General features: G+C 43.7%; 1 protein-coding gene across 2 annotated transcripts in view; it reads left to right on the plus strand.

Annotated features, from left to right (window-relative positions):
* Positions 1-16,302, plus strand: part of kif13ba (kinesin family member 13Ba) — a 33,944-nt gene extending 17,642 nt beyond the window's left edge. The window contains exons 16-40 of one of the 2 annotated variants that reach the window (XM_027001445.2): positions 102-289; positions 510-747; positions 1,060-1,222; positions 1,409-1,555; positions 1,645-1,794; positions 1,993-2,118; positions 2,223-2,396; positions 2,633-2,790; positions 3,147-3,279; positions 3,414-3,560; positions 3,662-3,691; positions 3,783-3,882; positions 7,597-7,723; positions 7,881-7,936; positions 8,020-8,144; positions 8,270-8,446; positions 8,642-8,737; positions 9,171-9,323; positions 9,451-9,528; positions 9,857-9,910; positions 10,010-10,142; positions 10,639-10,736; positions 11,482-11,544; positions 11,746-12,775; positions 12,947-16,302. In XM_027001445.2, the coding sequence (XP_026857246.2) occupies positions 102-289; positions 510-747; positions 1,060-1,222; positions 1,409-1,555; positions 1,645-1,794; positions 1,993-2,118; positions 2,223-2,396; positions 2,633-2,790; positions 3,147-3,279; positions 3,414-3,560; positions 3,662-3,691; positions 3,783-3,882; positions 7,597-7,723; positions 7,881-7,936; positions 8,020-8,144; positions 8,270-8,446; positions 8,642-8,737; positions 9,171-9,323; positions 9,451-9,528; positions 9,857-9,910; positions 10,010-10,142; positions 10,639-10,736; positions 11,482-11,544; positions 11,746-12,775; positions 12,947-13,170 (4,168 nt within the window). In that variant the 3' untranslated portion in view covers positions 13,171-16,302. Of the gene's footprint in view, positions 1-101; positions 290-509; positions 748-1,059; positions 1,223-1,408; positions 1,556-1,644; positions 1,795-1,992; positions 2,119-2,222; positions 2,397-2,632; positions 2,791-3,146; positions 3,280-3,413; positions 3,561-3,661; positions 3,692-3,782; positions 3,883-7,596; positions 7,724-7,880; positions 7,937-8,019; positions 8,145-8,269; positions 8,447-8,641; positions 8,738-9,170; positions 9,324-9,450; positions 9,529-9,856; positions 9,911-10,009; positions 10,143-10,602; positions 10,737-11,481; positions 11,545-11,745; positions 12,776-12,946 lie in introns of both variants that reach the window. The other variant, XM_027001444.2, reaches the window with a different exon arrangement.
* Positions 16,303-20,431: the final 4,129 nt, after the last annotated feature.

Here is a 20,431-nt window from a genome sequence, read left to right on the forward strand (position 1 = left end):
ACCACACGAACCAAGCGAAGGTTAGCCAAGGTCAAGCTCGTCAAAGGAGCTTTTGCTGTTATTAGCCACTTGCACACGCAGTAACGATGGCCCCCCTGCAGGATAAACCTCCCAAAGCGGCGGCCTCGGCCCGAGGATGTGGAGGGAGAAGTGGGGAACATGAAGAACAGCAGCAGTAGCGAGCAGCTGGATGCAGACGGGGACACGGCCAGCGAAGTGTCCAGCGAGGTCAGCTTCAGCTACGAGTTCGCACAGACTGAGGTCATGATGAAGGCCCTGGGGAGCAATGGTGAGTCCAGAGAAAGGAACAGCTGTGGCTGTCTTGGAAACGGTGGGGGAACATTCAGTGCAGTCGGTGTTCAGGGCACTGCAATGTGGCAGTTACTTTGAAACACACCTGAAAATTTGAAGCATTCTAATGTTGCGCTTCTCGGATGTTTTATGATGTAAACGCGGGGCTTTTTATTTTCTCTTGCTGTCTCTCGTTCTGTCTCTCCTGTCCCCCACAGACCCCATGCAGGCCGTGCTGCAGAGCCTGGAGCGGCAGCATGAGGAGGAGAAGCGCTCGGCTCTGGAGCGCCAGCGGCAGATGTACGAGCAGGAGCTGCAGCAGCTACGCCGGCGCCTCACGCCGGACAGGCTGAGTGGTCAGGCCCAGCACCACCGCAGCATGGAGAGGCTCAGCGTGGGCAGCCTGGCCTCCTCCCCAAGCACGCACAGTCGTCTGCGCCAGTGGAGCGAGGAGAGGTCCGAGCCAAGCACTCCCTGGAGCACGCTGGAACTGCCTCACAGTACATTATAAACGCGTTTCTGCAGAGTGTTTCATTTTCCGCAGGGCAGTTTTAGAGCAGGTTCAATTTTTAGGAGTCTTGCTTAGAACTGGAGACAAATTACTGGCGCTTATTGCTACTGAGGTCTGTTGATGGTGATCCCAGTCCGATCTGACACAGATGAAGTGGAGCCCAGACGCACTGAGAGGGGAGCTGGTGTTGGCTGTGGTACTTGTGCTCCTGCGTTTGTTAATGGAATTGCCCCGCTGCCTTGTAACTTGTGTTCCAGGGAGGCAGTGCTAACACGCAGTTTGCGGAAGCTTCGGGAGCAGATTGTGAAGGCCAATCTGCTGGTGCAAGAGGCCAACTTCATCGCGGAAGACCTGGACAAGAAGACTGAGTACAAGGTCACTCTCCAGATCCCTGCTGCCAACCTCAACGCCAACAGGAAGGTAACGGCCCTCTTATCTGAGCAACATACACAGACTGTTGAATCCTGTACTGGCCAGTGGGATAAGATCATATTTAATACGATGTCCTGGACCTCAACCATGACATCAGACAAAGAGGAGGAAGTGTTGTCTTCAAATGGTCATACAGAGGCTCACAAGGTTAAACACCACCACCTCTACCTGCAGCGGGATGCTGTGCTGAGTGAACCTGCGATTCAGGTGAGGCGAAAGGGGAAGGGCAAGCAGATCTGGGCACTGGAGAAGATGGAGAACAGGCTGGTGGACATGAGGGAGCTCTATCAGGAGTGGAAGGACTGCGAGGAAGACAACCCTGTGAGTGATGACCACAACCCCCTCACGGCCTCTAGGGGACTATTGCCCCCAACATTCCGAGTGAACCCCCCCCCCCTTTTACCTCACAGGTCATTCGTTCATACTTTAAGAGATCAGACCCCTTCTTTGATGAGCAAGTCAACCACAGTCTGATCGGAGTGGCTAATGTCTTCCTCTCCTGCCTGTTCTATGACGTGAAGCTGCAGTATGCTGTGCCCATCATCAATCAGAAAGGCGAGGTATGATGAATTAACTCTGTTTGTAGGAATTACCATTCTGTTTCCGGAAGTCACCGGCCGTCATTGGAAATAAATGACGTCTGGCCACTGTGTTGCGTCGCGCTACTGCTGGTGTGAATGCAGAGTAAAGGTGTGCAGACTTGGTTGTGTGAGCAGCACTGAGCCAATTAGCTGAGGCCGTCGAGCTGTGCGTCTCAGGTGGCAGGGCGGCTGCATGTGGAGGTGGTGCGTGTAGGCGGAGGGGTGGAGGACGGAATGGCTGGGGAAGAGGACACTGACAGCAACCCCGACGTGGAGGCGCAGGAGCGCAAACTCGTCTGCATGGTAACATGGTTGTCTGATACTACAGATATCATTCTTGTTTCAGGTGCTCGCTATGAATAAGCCCCCACTTGGTGGTTCATGACCTCCTATTTTCTCTCTAATAGATTAAGATCCTGCAGGCTACAGGTCTTCCCCAGTATCTGTCCAACTTTGTGTTCTGCCAGTACTCTTTCTGGGATCAGAGTGAGCCCATCATTGTTGCTCCGGAGGTGGACCCCTCTGCCTCCTCTCCCAGCAGCAAAGACCCCCACTGCATGGTGGTTTTTGACAGCTGTAAGGTGAGAGCCAGAGAACCAGTTGGGCAGTTGTTGCTTTGCTGTTCTGACAATCGGCAACAAGCCCAGAAAGGAAACAGGACTCCAATCACCAGTTGGACCTTTTTAAACAATGGTTCTTTCTTTTCTTTATTGCCTTCTTGATCTGACACTACCACAAAAAGGAAATGAGCAGCCAGGCCAGTAATCATATAATGTGTGTGGTTTTCTGAGTTTTCTATATCTTGTTTGTGTGGTAGGAGCTGGCGGTGTCTGTGACTGAGGATTTCATAGAGTATCTCACCGATGGCGCGTTGGCTATAGAAGTGTATGGCCACAGGCAGGCTGATCCAGGCAGGAACCCTGCCCTGTGGGACCTCAGTATCATTCAGGCCAAGACTCGCACCCTGCGCGACAGGTGAGTAACAAAGAACAGTACCTGTCTCTTCTCTCCAGAGTGCACTTCCTCTAATACTACACAAGCAGCCCCAACAGTATCGTCTTGGCTAAGTTTACTGTCTGCTGTGATCGTATTTCTTGTTGCATGACTCTTATTCTGTGGGATGGGTGCCATGGGTTTTGTTAAACCTTTAGGTGTATACAATACGGTGCTGTATAATAAAATACATTGCAACTGTATATTACAATACATTGTACTAATCCCCATTCAGAGAATTTGTATACAGGCCCCGGTGTATGGTCTGCTCTGAGGCACTGTTTAAGTCTTGGTGTCTGCGTGTGACTATCCACATGCTTCATTTACCCTCTCTGCAGGTGGAGTGAGGTGACAAGAAAGATAGAGATGTGGGTGCAGATCTTGGAGCTAAATGAGAATGGAGAGTACATGCCTGTGGAGGTGGTGCCAGCAGCAGATGTTCGCACAGGAGGCATTTTCCAGCTTAAACAGGTAAGTAACTTTATCTGGGAATAGTACCAAAGCCTGGATTCATCTGCAGTGTGGGTTTAGGACCTGTGTGGAATGGTACACAAGTGACAAGTGGCATGCATCAGGGCTTAAGGGAGGTGTGTGTGTGTTTGCAGGGTCAGTCTCGGCGTATACAGGTGGATGTACGTTCGGTGCAGGACTCGGGCACTATGCCTCTTATAGCTGAGATCATCCTGGGAGTGTCCATCGGGTGTGTGGAGATCAGACAAGCTCGCCCAACTAAAGCCAGCGGCTCACACAAGGTGGAAAATACACATTTACTCATAGTTTAAAGAAATGAATGTCAGTTTAAAGAAATGCATTTGTTTAAAACTGCATAATGACATGCTTTCTTATTCTGTAGTTGGAAGGAGATGAAATGGACAGCTATCAGGTGAGTTTTCCTGCAGTATGCCTCTCTTATCCAGCACACATGGTGAGCTTTCTCCAGAGCTGTATTCATTAGCTGGTGCTTATCATGACAGGAGCGTGACTTGGAGCGACTGAGGGCACAGTGGCTGGCTGCTCTTACTAAGAGACAGGAGTACCTGGACGAGCATCTGCAGTCCCTGGTTGGCAAAACGGGTATAGTGTACAGTAATCCTTACCACATTCACCTGCTCAGTCTTCTCCTCCACATGGGTTAAGTCTGGTCTTGACCTAAATCAAAATATCAATGGAGTTTCACCATCAAAAGTCCTTTTAAGTCCAATGAGGCTGTTGGCTTAACTTGCTTGAGGATTCTGCTCTTTAGATTTTGAATAAACTTAGGTTCACCACAAGGTGAAGTCAATCAAGCTGTTAAGCATTTATTTATTAATTTTTTTTTAAAGGCAGTAACTAAGGCTTCCTGTGCCACTCCCACGCTTTATGCTTCTGTGTTAATCATATTCTGAACATGGTACTACATCGGTATTCGACGTTTGCTGGCTAAGATAGCATCTTCATAGACAGTGATGTTTTACTAATAATGCCAAAACGCCTTCTTCAGAATGCTGAGAACGGCCAGACTTCTATAGGCCAGCCCCTGTAATAAATATCATTTTCATTTTGCTAATAGACTTACTTTACAGAACCCATAAGCACGTGCACAGCAGACCTGCAGCCATGCAAACGAGCACAATATATCACTTTAGCATCATTGCAATGTGTACATGCACAGTAGTCATGTCACAGGATGTGTGATGTCAAGTAAAGGAAATTAAACATGCTACATGCTAAAACGTTTATTGCTGCTTGATTACAAAAGGAAAACTTGGATGATTTTCATGTTCTATGACTAATCTACAAGAAAGGTCTAATGTTAATAATGCTAGGGAGTGACATGCAGTGGTAGCTTAGTGGTTAAGGTACTTGATTTGTAATAGGAAGGTTGCTGGTTCAAGCCCCACCACTGCCAAGTTTCCCCTGTTGGGCCCCTGAGCAAGACCCTTAATCCTCAAGTTGTACTCAGTTATAATTGTATCGGGTTTTTTTGGATAAAAGCATCAGCTAAATGCCATAAATGTAAATGTGACATGCAGGCTCAGTGAACCACGATTCGCGGTCCTTCTTGATCAGTTTTTCAAACAACCAGGCAGCACTCCCCTGAAAATGAACCAAAAACAAGAGAGAACCACTAAAAAGGAAGGTTTGCTTGGAACAATAAAGGCAACATCAATTGTATGGCATTATTTTGGCTACAGGGAGAATGGTGACCAAAAACAGGTACTTAGTTGAAAGTGCCTTGTAACTTTAGTTACCACAACAGGAGACAACATGGCTAATTGATTTAAAGGCCCTGCACAGTTGCTTTTTAAAATCTGTTAAAAATACATAGTTCTGCAAAGAATGTAATTTATATTCTAGTTACCCTCTATTTTATTCCCCCTAAAATTACATTAAACTGAGTGTTTTGAATTGTCTTTTTTCCCCTGTTGACATTTACCATTCTGCTATGTGGGTGTGGACCCCAGCGGATTGATTGACGGATTCAGCGTCAAACACAACAACCCAGTTATTCAGTATGGCGCAGGCTCGAAGTAGAATCTCATCAATGTCACTTTACTTGCAGGAACTTGAAGAGGTGAACGGCTGGTAGACATTTCAGTTTACAGCGCAATCCTTGCTATTTAAACAGAGGCTAATCAAATTCTCTGGTTAAATTAGATGACGCCACAGTTCATATTTAGAGTGGTATAAATCTGTGAATTTCTTGCATATTGATCACTTTTATATTAAAGCTATTGGCAAATGTTGGCTAACCTTATACATGGCGGGAGCTAAACGTGGAAGTCGCTTTCAGCTGGAGTCTGAATTGGGCCCAATTTTCAAATTAATTGACAGTAATATGCCATCTGCAAATTCTTGTATTTGCTGTCACTTCAACCCCAGCAAGAAATTTGAGTCCTGATTTGGTCTCGTTTATTGGAATAAAATGTTAAAAGTAACCTTTCTCCAGCTTGCATCCAAAAACTGAACATTTGTATGCATGTGCAATCTGTTACTCGAGTAGAGCGATGTGAAGTAGGGGAGGGTCAGTTGATTTCAGATTTCATGAATATGCAATATAAAGTAGTTTACGATTGGCTGTAGTCAGTTAGTGCCACCTATGATGCCAAAGATACACATAGTAAAGTGTCATTCCTAAAAGGTAGTTAGGGGGCAGTATACAAAAAAGGAAAAGTTTAGGTTGTTTAATACACTTTGCAGTGGCAGATCATAGTTCTGCTTTAGTTGAACATTTAAGATGAGCACCTACTTCCTGGCAATGGTTACATTTTGAGTAAGGAGGAGAAATGCTGTGCAGGGTCTTTAATCATTTAAATCAGCACCACAGCTCTGTATGACAAAGTGCAAAGCCAGATCTGAATGCCATCCGAAGCATAACCTGTATGAGAGCGGTTCCAAACGGAAGGGGGAAATCACTGAGGCAACAACACACAACCTTGTCAAAGATGTGGTACTAATTAAGTGTTCCAAAGAGGGTTTATAAACATGATCTGGTTACTTAATAAGCAGCATGTAATACCATCGCGAACCTGTTTTTCTCAGCTTGCCATCCTAGAGCTGTATGAGAAATGCAAGGCACGAAGTGTAACAGAGCCGTCACAAGTGGAATATTACGCAGCTACACCTGCCGGACAACATGCATTATTAATATCGTGACATGTTAGATCACTGACTTTAGACTGGATTGATGCAAGAGTTTGAATACAACGGTGTCAGGGCGAGTCAACCAGTGTATTAAGCTACCTAAAATGCCATTTTTCATCTTTATGATTAGTTCCGCTATCGGATGCGTCTTATAGTAACCAAGAATATGTAATGTGGCCATTATGAATCTATATAGGTTGATAAAATGTTACTGTATTTATTAAATGCTTTTATATTATTGTGTCCACTTTTGTTACCCCTGCTCTGAAGGGTTTGCAGGGCATGATTCCTTACAGATACTGAACATCTCCTTTACCCATCTCCATGCAATATGCCTAGTTACAGATGCACTGTAATTATTGTTGGCAAGATGATTGGCATGTCCTTTAGCCAATTACCAGCTGTTTGTAAGCACCACTTGCTGACAATTCTCATGTCGGAACTGAAGCTGAAAATGGTTGAGATTAATGCAAGCGGAAAAAACACGCTCGCCAATACCTCAGGGTTATCAGATATTCTATTACCATTCCCACAGGAGTACTGTAGAGCTCATCTCCATTCTGCGTGTCACCATGGGAAAAGTTAGCGTTGTGCTTGGAGAGCATGTGAAATGACAAGCACCACAAAGTTGTCCAGGCTTGCAGCAAGCAACAATCTGCTTCTGGTGTAAAATGGGCTTTACAGTGTAATTGTCCCATTATTTACGTTGTTTTCAGCTTATAAATCATGCATGTCTTCAATAGGCTTACTGCTGTTTGTAAGAGATGAATATTCTGGTATTTTCCAAACATCATTTTAGGGCAGCCAGCTGTTAAAATATGGGAAACCTTTAACAATTCAGACAGTTTTGTCACATTATGCTGCATATTGGACTTCAGTATGTTTGCTGTGGTGAAACGAAGGAAAGTGCATGCAATATGTCTTCTGTTAATCATTAGCAGGGTTGAGGCCTTAGTAATGTAAATAACACAGAAGGCTGCAATATGTAATGGAGGCCTTTAACAAGACACACACACACACACAAAACGTGCTGCGAGCATCTTGACCGATCTTGTACGTTTCAGTGTCCTGTCTTAAAGGTGCAGAATTAATATACTGAATATACTGGGCTTGTCCATGTTCTGGAGCCATAATGAATTGTCTTCTCCTGATCTTTCTGATCAGATAAGTCGGAGGATGACGTGGAGCGCGAGGCTCAGCTGCTGGAGTGCCGACTCACTCTCACTGAGGAGAGGAATGCAGTAATGGTGCCCTCTGCTGGTAGTGGCATCCCAGGAGCTCCTGCCGAATGGTGAGACATTAATGACTTACCAGTACAATGCCCATAGGGTTAGTGCTTAATGTATTTTTGTTGTTAGTTGCCTGTTATTTCTTCTTCAGTTTAATTTTTATTTATTTAATATCTTCAGTACTGGAGAGCATGTTGATATTTTGCCTCGTCTTGGTAGGGTACCGGTGCCTGGGATGGAAACTCACATTCCAGTCCTCTTCCTTGACCTGAGTGGTATGTTCACTCATATGCTCTAATATAAGACAAGTATAGGCTGCTGTTTAAATGTGTAATCTATCTCTCTCTGTCTCTCTCAGCTGATGATTTTAGCTCTCAGGAAAATCTGGAGACCCCAGAAGCTGGTGGGTGGGATGCTTCTCTCACCTGTGAGGATGATGACGACTACTTTGACCTGCAGATTGTCAGACACTACGATGGCGAGGTGAACACATGTCCAATCTTAATCACACCGGCTGGATGCCTCCACATCACACCAACGTCTCTTACCTGATCTCACTAGCACAGCAATGGAAACGTTAACCCTGAAAGTTGCTGTCGGTTCCTCAGGTGAAGGCGGAGGCATCCTGGGACTCTACGGTCCACGATTGCCCTCAGCTGAGTCGAGGAGGTGCCCAAGATCAGAGGGTCTACCTGATCGTGCGAACCATGGTGCAGCTCAGCCACCCGGCAGAGATGCAGCTGGTATTGCGCAAGCGCATCTGCGTGAATATCGCTGGCCGACAGGTGAGCACTGGCCGCACATCTTATTATGGACCCATGGCTATATGGGGTATGTGAGTATTTTATGCACACGTATAGAAACGTATCCCCACTTGCCTCCATCTTATTGTTGAAAACATTTGCTTCTTGTCTGACAGAACAGAGATGTAACATGGAGTCTGGTGACTTTCTGGATATATTTCTGTGATGCATTTTCAGGGTTTTGCCCAAAACTTCCTAAGGAGAATGTCCACGCGTACCATGTCTCTCCCTGGCTGTGGGGTGACCTTTGAGGTTGTGTCCAATATCCCAGGGGTAAGCATGTTTCAGATGACCTTTTAAAGCCATACATGGGATTAAATCCCTGAAACGCACATTAATCTTATGGGGACCCTCTGCTCTGTGCATTGTTTTCTCTGATCAACATCCTAGCCTCATCAGACAATTCTGGAGCCCATCATGAGTGGGTCAAAATGCGGTGTGTCAAATGTCAAAAGTGTGTAGACAGCAGAGAAAACAATTTTCATAGCTTGCGGGGTTTCCAAAACAACTTCATAATGGGTCTGTAATGCTGGATTTGTCATGTAGTGGTTACTTTAGTCAGATGTGTAGCAGGCCTTTGTTACATAGAGTCAATTTCTTGGGCGTGATCTGAAGACCTGTTGTGGGTGCCCTGTGCTTCCTCAGAGAGGGCTGGGGATTCCCCAGGGATTAGTGAGTGATAATCCCGGAATCATTTCACCATCAGGATGCTCAGACGTCGGAGGACAGGGAGATGCTAGCTCGCATGGCTGCCAGCACCGAGGACCCCAAGTCCTCAGATAACGAGGCAGCCATAGAGAAATATCTGCGCAGCGTTCTGGCCGTGGAGAACATCCTCACCCTGGACCGCCTGCGGCAGGTAAACCCCGCACATCTTACGCTTGCACAGCTGGCTCTGTGTTAATTATTCAATTTAACAGAAATAAGTGAAGCTGACTACAGATTTGTGATGGAAAGGTCCAGCATGTGCTCTGATGTGTGTGCAGGAAGTGGCAGTGAAGGAGCACCTGGCAGGCAAAGCAAAGGGGAGCAGGCGGAGTCTGAGCTCTCCCAGTGTGCACAGAGTAGGCACACACTCCTAACACTCCTAGAGACCTTTATAGGCAGTGCTTTTAAGTCAAGCTTGCTCATAACACCAAATATATCTCAGCTGTAAGTTTGAAATATATATAACAATGCATTTCTTTGAAAACTTTTAATTACTATTTTCAGTGTCCAAGGCAACTTGGTTCTGAGACCCCTCTGCGCATGCATATATATATATATATATCACACACACACTTCACAGATCCATACACACTACACCCACATACACATTTATTTACACAGAGAGGGAGGTCCACACTTGGCTGCAGACTTTTATACTGTTTTGTATGCGTCTGTCGCCTCCAGTTATCCGGGAGCAGACAGGATCTGTCTCTAAATTCAGGCCTGGAGGACAACAAGGTAGGAGTTCTGTGTGGAATTCGTAAACAGCGTTTTAAAGGAGAACTCCATCTGCCCCCAAACTGACTTAACTCTAATGATCTTTCCTCCTTACTGAAGAATCAATGGGACAGTCAGCAGGACATCTCCATGATGGCTCCACAGTTAAGCCGCACACTGCCTCGTCCCTCCAGGGAGTCAACACCACCGCCGCCGCTGCCAGCACACACTCAGACCCTGGAACCAGAGCAAGGTAAACTCTCAGTCTTAGTGGCCACTTTATCTTTGGTGCAGAATCCCCCTCTGTATGGGCCAGCCTGTCTCTACACTCTGTCAGTCTCTACCAAACTGTCATCACATTTCGGTGTGTTTCTGACGGTTAAGCTGTAATGTGCTGGATCGATTTCAATTTTAAAATTCTTTCATTTTTTCCTTCAGATTTCTTACAGATTACATGGTGATCTGTAGAAATAAAAAATGTCTCAAAAAATGAATACATTTGATTGAAAGTTTGCATAAGGAATCGTGTTTTACAGGCTTTCTACACACATTGCCCTGTTTGTCGATTATGGCATTTACGTGTGCTCGCCTTCAACTTTCTTCCACCTTTCTCCGTCTACCTCCACCCTGCCCGTCCTTGTCCCTCCACTCTCCATCCCTGCGTTCCACCGTTGGTCTGTCCTCCCGTGGCCTTTCCCCACCCCTCCCTACAGGGATTTCAGGGCTTGCTGCTTCTTATCTCTCCCCAGTCAGGGCCCTGGTCCCCCAGATGCCCAAGCTGCTCAAGTCTCTGTTCCCTGCGCGCGAGGACAAGAAAGACCTGCGTCCCTCTCCTCACTCTCAGCAGGTGAACGCACTCTTCCCCACGCAAGAGCAGCAGCAGTGTGTGCAGACTGCTACTGTATTTCATGAAGTCGTTAAGAACTGAAGCCCTCCAATGATTTGTGTTGTATGGAGGAATGGCAGCTGTAAGAAGTACATACATATTCAGGAATAATTTCATAGCAGATCGAGAATATTGAGGTTTTATATATACCAGCAAATTGGCCAGTTAAGTCTCAGATACTTAAGTAATCTTCTGTGTTCCTGTTCCTATTGCTTCAATACAATAATTCCATATAAAGAATAATCTCTCCATGTAAAAACTATAGAATTGGCTAATACAGTCTATCGGTATTATCGTAGCTGTTGCTGCTGTTCTGGGATGATGAAGTAAAAGAAGGTTGCTCTAAGCTTTGTTTTTAAATTCAGACACTGAAAGGCTTTCTTCAGACATGTTACACTAAATGCTAAAGAACTTTTTAACATGCAGGCGTTCCAGTGAATTAGACAGAATAATTTCCTTGTAACTGAATTTGCAGTCTTAGTCTTTTCTCTGTTAAAATGATGCTGTACACAATGTTTTGACAACTGGTACAACATTCAAGTTTGTTCACTCCTACTTTAAACATACTGACTTTTGATCTGACATTATCTAAAACTAGCCATATCCCAAAGGAAGCCAATATGTATGAAGTTTAATTAAAACTGCAGTCTTTGTTAATTTACGATATTTAAAACTTTTTTAGACTCATTTTTGCTCTGCCTTATAGGCTATACCACGTATAATGCAAACAAGCAGCAGTCCTGATGAAAGCAGAGCTCGGGAAGAGCCAGTAAGTGGACCTCAACCTAAAAGCCCCGTCTCCATCTGAGTGAACGCCAAAGACATGTTTCCAATGATCCACTGAGGTGGCATGTCCTGCTTCTCATGCATGTCTCCTACCATGAGTGCCTTTTCTAGCAAGCTACTGGTGGTGTGAGGTAAGTTTGGTGATCAGAGGATGTTATTTAGCTGTGTACTTGCCTTCTCACAGATACTAATACTAGGGAAGAGCCCAGCCTCCGAGAAGCGTTCCAGTCTGGACACCATGACTTATTCCACACACGATTCTCATGACCTGGCCTTCAGCCCCATCAGCGAGGCTTCCAGTGGCTATTTCTCCACCAGCGTCTCCACGGCCACCTTATCTGATGTCTCTGCTGCCAGTAGGGACCTTTCCCCCAGCATGCACGTGGACCTGGCTAACCACGGCGCAGACATGGACCCGGCCAAACGTGCTGCGGGTGCAGATGTGGACCCGGCCCAACGCGGAGCAGACATCGACCCAGCCAAACATGGCGCGGGAGTGGGCACAGACTCGGCCGAGCGCAGTGCGGGAGCGGACAAGGCTGAGCGTGGAGCAGGTGTGTCCGGGTGTGAAGCACGAGCAGACGTGGACCAGGCCGAGCATGGTGTGGGAGAGGATGTGGACAAGGCTAAGTGCAGAGTGAACATGGACCTGGCCAAGAATGGAATGGGAGCGGACGTGGGCAAGGCTGAGTGTGAACTGGGAGCGGACACAAACAGACGGTCCTCAGACGGTCCTCCTGCAGAAGCTGAGCTGAAGCGTGACTCCGCTGATCTGCCTCAGAAGAAGCATCCTGAGCAGACCGTTCCTCTCAAAGACCCCCTGGCTGCGCCTAGGAACGGGGTCACCCCCTCTTGTTCCGAAGTAAAACTGACATCCATTCCTCCCTTAGTACCTAAAGCTGCTATTGATAACCCTTTCTCCCTCCAGAGGGTCAAAACCTCAGAGCTGAAGTCCTTCAATCGCATTCTGCGTAAGGATGAGGAGACGCGAGGAGCAAAAGTGACTGCTGGACATGCTCAGAAGGCAGAGCCCATAGAGAAACTGGGCAGCGTATCTAACAAGGATGTGAGCAAGGAGCCCAGCCTCCCTGCCTGGCTGAGAGTAGGGGAGACTGTCTTGGTGGCCAACAGTAAATGTGGCACTGTGCGCTACGTCGGACACACCGACTTCTCAGATGGCGTGTGGGTTGGGGTAGAGCTCAACACTCCTGCAGGTCAGTTGCAATGATTCTCTACCCCCGCCCCCCGTGGTTTACTTTGTCTCTGTGTTTATTAAATGTTTTTCATTCTCACTGGTCAAGCTTTTGAATTCACAAAGCATCTGATATTTTTGTTCTTTGTTGGGTGGTGGTTTTTGTTGCTTATTTGTTTTGTCTTCCTACCAGGAAAGAACGATGGCTCAGTAGCAGGTCGTCAGTACTTCAACTGTAAGCCCAATTATGGCATGCTGGTGCGTCCAGATCGCGTGAGTCAGAGAGAGGGATCCAAACAGCCTAGGGAGCAGCAGCACAGCGGTGAGCTCCCTCTGCCGACCAGACTCCCCCAGGACAGAGGGGTTTCGGCCACGGCCGTTCAGAAAGGAGAGAACGGCAAGTCCTGGAGCAGCTAAGCAACATCATCCCAGTCCAGGGGAAGTCTCTGCTGAGGAGGGTCCTCTGTCCCGTGTCTGCTCACATTCCAGTCCTGGAGCTCAGTTCTGCGAGGAGGTGTCCCATTTCTCTCCTGCACTCTTCAGAGGCGCAGCACCAACTCAAGTGCACTCACGGTGTGGAGGAACCAGTAAAGGAACCGAATATTGAACACACTGCGCAGATGGGTCGCCTGTAGATAGAAGACCTCTAATCAAGTTCTGCGCACTCTGACCCAATAAGGTTTCCTTTTCTTTGGAGTCCATCGTTCTTGTCCTGCCCTGATTCTATCAAGACTCCTTTTGTAGGCTCATGTTTTTAGGTGATTATGCATGATCTTCACTGTTTGGTCAAAAAAAAAAAAAAACAGTAGTAGTAATAATGTGCTGAGTTTCCAGAACGTGCCTTGGTAAATCGGGTTTTATTTTCCTATATTGGTGTAGACATTCTCCATTCCTACATAACACTAGTGAGAATGCCTTTGTCATTGCCAGGTTACCTCAGGGATTGGTCAGAGATATTGGTGCTGCTTATTGGAAGTGTGGAATGGGATTTGCACCCTGAGGTGTCACTACCATGGTTTCATGCATGTAGTATAATTATTCCATTCATGAAAGTGGTTGGTTTTGTTCTTGTTTTGTCAGTATGCAAAGTTAAGGTGGATGTGTATGTGGGACCAGAAAGTTACTGCTATATTGGTGGGAAGTGCTATAATTAGTGGATCAGTGAGAGGAGAAAAGATGGAATTTTAGAATGGCTTTGGCAGAATGCATGTTGAGTTGTCAGGGATGTTGTGTTGGGACCCTGAGTATATGATTAAAGTCTGAGCAAGTGTTACTGCTGCACAGGCTATTACAGGTAACTGGAACACTGAGTACTTTGTCATGGAGGTAATTTTTAACAAGATTACGGTGTGAAACCCTAGATTGCAGACTAGCTTGGCTCTGCATTCTTGCAATGGTTTTGAAGCTGCCTTGGAATTCGACCTGTTTTAAAGGTACATTTGTAACGGTGATAGCCATGTGGTTTGGGTTGGCACATATCAGCTGAAGGTATTCTGAAGGTCTGCAGTTGGTATAAACTGTAGCTAATGAACGGTTACTGGCAAGTGGCATACACCAGTGGGGCAATTCTACTGAAGGGGAGTCTTCCATAGTCTTTCTATTCCAATATATCAATGTGGCAAGGACGCTAGCTACATAAGAGTGCATGGACCAATTCCTGGTAAAACCTAAAGCTACATTTCAGTTGTTTGCACTGAGCAAATAAGTTAAATGAAAGTAATTCCTTGCAATATAGTCAGCATTTTGCAGCACTGTGCAATTGATGTGCATAATTTGATTTATATGAAGGAGTGGGCTTCTGCATGATTTGCTAATGTTTTTGCGTCAGAGCGGACAAGAAAGATGGGTTATACCATAGTCACTTTTATCCTTAGATTTATCATGCGATTTCTTAAAACTAATGCAATGTAAAAAGATCAAAATCTATTTTATTGATATTAGGTAGGTAGAATTTCGTAAAATTAAAAAAACCTTGAATTGCACATTTGATTTTATATTATATACATGCCCACCCAGTGGGTAGTTCTAATCTAACCATGGAGCTCTGCATTTTGTAAGTTTTGGTGCTGAAGTAATAAGCCATTGCATTCACCATTTTAGCTGACAATACTTCTTCTTTTTTTTTCCCCCTCCATGAAAGGATAACATTCTAAAAAGTACTATTTATTGTTCTGAGTTTTCATTTCATAATCCCAGTCTTCTATTAAAAGAACTGTCATTTTGTTCTATAAAAGTTTTAGTGAGAGAGTGCGTGTGTGCATGTGTGCACGTAAGTGTGTGTGCGTGTGTTTTTCATTAGACATTGCTTCTTCCTTTTATTGCACAAAGATGCTTCTAAAGCTAGCCTCCATCCTGAAGTGCATCTTAATTTGTGCATCAAGAAATACAAACATGCGCACAAGTAGCATCACCTAACTGCTGCTTCCATTAGACTGGTGTGTGCAGAAGTCGGTCAAGGGAGACAAACTATTCTTAAAGATGATTTGCAAATTCTGGCTCTCATCCATGGCTCTCACTGTACACTGGGGACATTTTGGGATCATTAGCCGTCTAACCCAACTTTTACTCTATGCGATGCGGCTATCTTTGGGAATACGGACAGTCATCTTGAAGGCTGGCTACACAAGCGTCAAAGGTTCAAGGCCTCCCTGAATTTTACAGACTATTTTGAGAAAGGGAAGGAAACCTTAGTCATAGACCTTGAGGGTTTTCACTCCCCTTATAGGAACACCATTGACCAGGATGGGTCTTACTAAGGCAATATACTATATTTTGCTGGCCTAACTTGTTTTAGGTTTTCAAGTGCAATTTACCACTTATTGTCTTTTTTTTTTTTTTTTTACCGATTTACTCTTACCCAGTGATCACGCTTCACAACCATGCATCGATTCAAGGGCTCACTTCATATTTAGAATGTGTGTTGATTGACAGAGCAATGATCATAAGTTGTGGAGCTATTGATATTTCTATGTGGCCTGCAAGATTTCTCGACGCGATGCAGACCCAGAGAAATATTAAACTGACCATAAAGTGGCCTTTTGGCTCCAGCCCATCTGGTTCGAAGACGGCTGGCTTGCTACCAACACTGATCAAAGTGCTCTCCATTTCATAAATCGGCCCCACGGGGACTGCAGTGGAGAGAGCACGGCAGCAGAGCAAGGCAGGGTTGGGCTGACTCTGTTTACACAGATGTGTGACGACGCTCCTCGCAGAGATCCACTGCCCTGGCTCGCCGTCTGGCAGGCTCTTCTACGGTGCTGTTGGGTTCTGACACTGCGCTGTGCCTCATCTTGGGAGTTAAGTGATTATTCTCATAAATCATCTCCTCGTTTGTTGATTGCGATTGTGTGGGTGTTTGTGTGAGTACACGTTCCTGTGTCTGTATATAGATGCATTTGGAAACATTCTGAAAGTTTGGGATTAATTTAATTATTTGTAATCTATGCTGATATCCAAAGAATAATCATGTATAATTCATTTATAATTTCTTTTATATTGACTGTGCAACTGTCCCTGTAAAGGAAAAATAAAAAGTGAACTTATTTACCAGTACTGTGCCTGGCCATCATTCCTTTTTCAAGGCAACAGTGTTTTAGAAAACGGATAGTGTGCCGTTTACAAATGACATTATTAATCATTCTTTATCCTCTATAAACATTTACCAAAAATGGAATTTATGAAACCAACATAGTCTGCTGCCCAAAAAAAAAGCACTAAATTCGGGTGTAGGGGAAGCATAATTGAAACTGATTAACTGTTTGCAGCAGAGTAGTTTTGGTTCTGCTTAAGATACTCTCTGGTAGACCATCTTGTAATCGTGGACCTGAGGTGGTAGCTGTAGGCAAGGGGCACAGATTGGAATGATGAGAGAATTAATCTTATTAGCACCCATGATCGCTTTCACATCCAGAATTTGAATAATCTCTCGAAGCCAATGCAAATAAAAATGCATTTTACACATGCGTATGTGACTCGGCTGATGGAAAATGTTCCTCGTACTTTTTGTCAACACTCCTTTCAAAAAAAGCAGTCCATAATGCATTTCTGCTTTTGCTCTTTTTTTGGACATGTTTGTGTATACAGAGCAAGTAGTATTCAAAAAGAGATCTGCCTTCAACCCAAAACTACGAAACACGAGCATGATAATGGACATATCACTAATTTGTTGACCATTTGCATCCTTGATTTTTTTTTTTCTGTCATATTTTTCTAAAATGTTGCTAAATGTTTTTTAATATTGAAAAATTGATGGGGGTGAAAAAATGTAGGGACTGCTATAATCATTGGCCAGTAGTACAAATTTAATGCACAAATGAAAATGAATGCACAAATGAATACATCTTGAATCATCTTAGCTAAGTGGCTTGTAGCAACCCAAAGCAGAGCTGAAACAATAACACTCCTTTAACCATTCCTGCTTTAGACTGAGGTTAAGGCTGCCTACCTTATTAACATACAAACAAAAAATGAAATGTTGAAATAAATAAGCATAGAAATACATAAATAAATAAATATAGAACTAGAAATAGCCCAAATAAAAGTTTATGTATGGAAATGTAGAAGTATATTCAAGATTTAATTATGCGCTTTTTCACTCCTGAATCCTGACCTGCCAAACCCATGGTTCAAGTACTGAAATGATCAAAAAATGTCAAAACTTTGAGCCAATAATCATAAAATGGCCTTTGAATTTTTGCGGGGCCAATTTATGGAGATGATCAGAGTAAGTCAATATTCTTATCATTATTTTATTAGGTCACGAGTTAGACAGGAGTGCAACCTGCAGGTACCATTCTGTGACCAGAGAAATTAGGTTTATCATGGCAGCAACTAAAGCACTTTCAAAGCATGAGTTTTTCAAATTCATTCAAATTCAACTATAAACAGACATCTGAGGCCCTTTAGATCATTTCATTCAAATTGACAGAATTGTTTTTTAGATCACACATTCAAAATTATTGCTCAGTAGCTGAATGGTATGGTGTGCAGAGGTCGTAAGCAAAAAAATGTCTGATAATGTCTGACTCCTAAGATGGGCTTTTGTAGCCCACAGAGCCAGCTCTGTGAAAAAAGTGTTTAGTTGGGTAAAACTGTAACAGCCAAGTGATTCAAAAACAAAACTGTCAGATGGAACCAAATGAACAATTTTATTTGTGCAAGAATGTTAGAGATAATGCTTTATTGATCTCAGATAGGAAATTTAGGGGTTGAATTTTAGTCAGCAGTAGAATAACATGCAGCAAAAAACAGTAGAGTATAATACTAAATAAACAGAAAATAGTATCAAATGTATGCTCTAAAAATGTGCAAGAAGTACCAGATGCAAATATACAGATGAACTGATGCATTCAAAATGCGCCATGCAAATATACTGATGTGCTGAAATACAGATGTACCTCAATATCTTGTGCAGCTATATTGATGTAGACATTCAATTTGAACAGCAGTACTGTGTAAATATGCATGACGCGCATGGCTTGATATGAGAATGATTTGGAAGTAATAGTAACAATAATAACAGTGGATGCATTTGTTCAGTAGAGACTGATAATACAGGAGTCTTTGCAACTGGGAAAATATCCATGACTGTTAGATGGACAAGGTAAACATAGTGTGTCATTTTTGCACAGAGGCAGAAGGAGACTACTGCTCACTGTGCACTAATTTCTGATGTGTGATGACGTATGATGACTGATGACTGCTAACTCTGCACTAATTTCTGATGTATGATGACTGCTAATTGCATTAATTTCTGATGTATGATGACTGCTAACTGCACTCATTTCTGATGTATGACTGATGACTGCTAACTGCACTAATTTCTGATGTATGATGACGACTGATGACTGCTAACTGCACTAATTTCTGATGTATGATGACATAACTGCTAACTGCACTAATTTCTGATGTATGATTGCTAACTGCACTAATTTCTGATGTGTGATGACTGCTAACTCTGCACTAATTTCTGATGTATGATGACTGATGACTGCTAACTCTGCACTAATTTCTGATGTATGATGACTGATGACTGCTAACTCTGCACTCATTTCTGATGTATGATGACTGATGACTGCTAACTGCACTCATTTCTGATATATGATGACTGCTAACTGCACTAATTTCTGATGTATGATGACGACTGATAACTGCTAACTGCACTAATTTCTGATGTGTGATGACTGCTAACTGCACTAATTTCTGATGTATGATGACTGCTAACTGCACTAATTTCTGATGTATGATGACTGATGACTGCTAACTCTGCACTCATTTCTGATGTATGATGACTGATGACTGCTAACTCTGCACTGATTTCTGATGTATGACTGATGACTGCTAACTCTGCACTCATTTCTGATGTATGATGACTGCTAACTCTGCACTCATTTCTGATGTGTGATGACTGCTAACTGCACTAATTTCTGATGTATGATGACTGATGACTGCTAACTCTGCACTCATTTCTGATGTATGACTGATGACTGCTAACTCTGCACTCATTTCTGATGTATGACTGACTGCTAACCACTAATTTCTGATGTATGACTGATGACTGCTAACTGCACTAATTTCTGATGTATGATGACCGATGACTGCTAACTCTGCACTCATTTCTGATGTATGACTGACTGCTAACCACTAATTTCTGATGTATGACTGATGACTGCTAACTGCACTAATTTCTGATGTATGATGACCGATGACTGCTAACTCTGCACTCATTTCTGATGTATGACTGATGACTGCTAACCACTAATTTCTGATGTATGATGACTGCTAACTGCACTAATTTCTGATGTATGATGACTGCTAACTGCATTAATTTCTGATGTATGATGACTGACTGCTAACTGCACTAATTTCTGATGTATGATTGATGACTGTTAACTCTGCACTCATTTCTGATGTATGACTGATGACTGCTAACTCTGCACTCATTTCTGATGTATGACTGCTAACTCTGCACTCATTTCTGATGTATAACTGATGACTGCTAACCACTAATTTCTGATGTATGATGACTGCTAACTGCACTAATTTCTGATGTATGATGACTGCTAACTCTGCACTAATTTCTGATGTATGATGACTGCTAACTCTGCATTAATTTCTGATGTATGATGACTGACTGCTAACTGCACTAATTTCTGATGTATGACTGATGACTGCTAACTCTGCACTCATTTCTGATGTATGACTGATGACTGCTAACTCTGCACTCATTTCTGATGTATGACTGATGACTGCTAACTCTGCACTCATTTCTGATGTATGACTGATGACTGCTAACTCTGCACTCATTTCTGATGTATGACTGATGACTGCTAACCACTCATTTCTGATGTATGACTGATGACTGCTAACTCTGCACTCATTTCTGATGTATGATGACTAATGACTGCTAACTGCACTCATTTCTGATGTATGATGACTGATGACGGCTAACTCTGCATTAATTTCTCATGTATGATGACTGATGACGGCTAACTCTGCATTAATTTCTCATGTATGATGACTGATGACGGCTAACTCTGCATTAATTTCTCATGTATGATGACTCATAACTGCTAACTGCACTAATTTCTGATGTGTGATGACTGATGACGGCTAACTCTGCATTAATTTCTCATGTATGATGACTGATGACTGCATTAATTTCTCATGTATGATGACT

The sequence above is a fragment of the Electrophorus electricus genome, chromosome 13 (genome assembly GCF_013358815.1).
Source record: "Electrophorus electricus isolate fEleEle1 chromosome 13, fEleEle1.pri, whole genome shotgun sequence".
Taxonomy (NCBI): Eukaryota; Metazoa; Chordata; class Actinopteri; order Gymnotiformes; family Gymnotidae; genus Electrophorus; species Electrophorus electricus.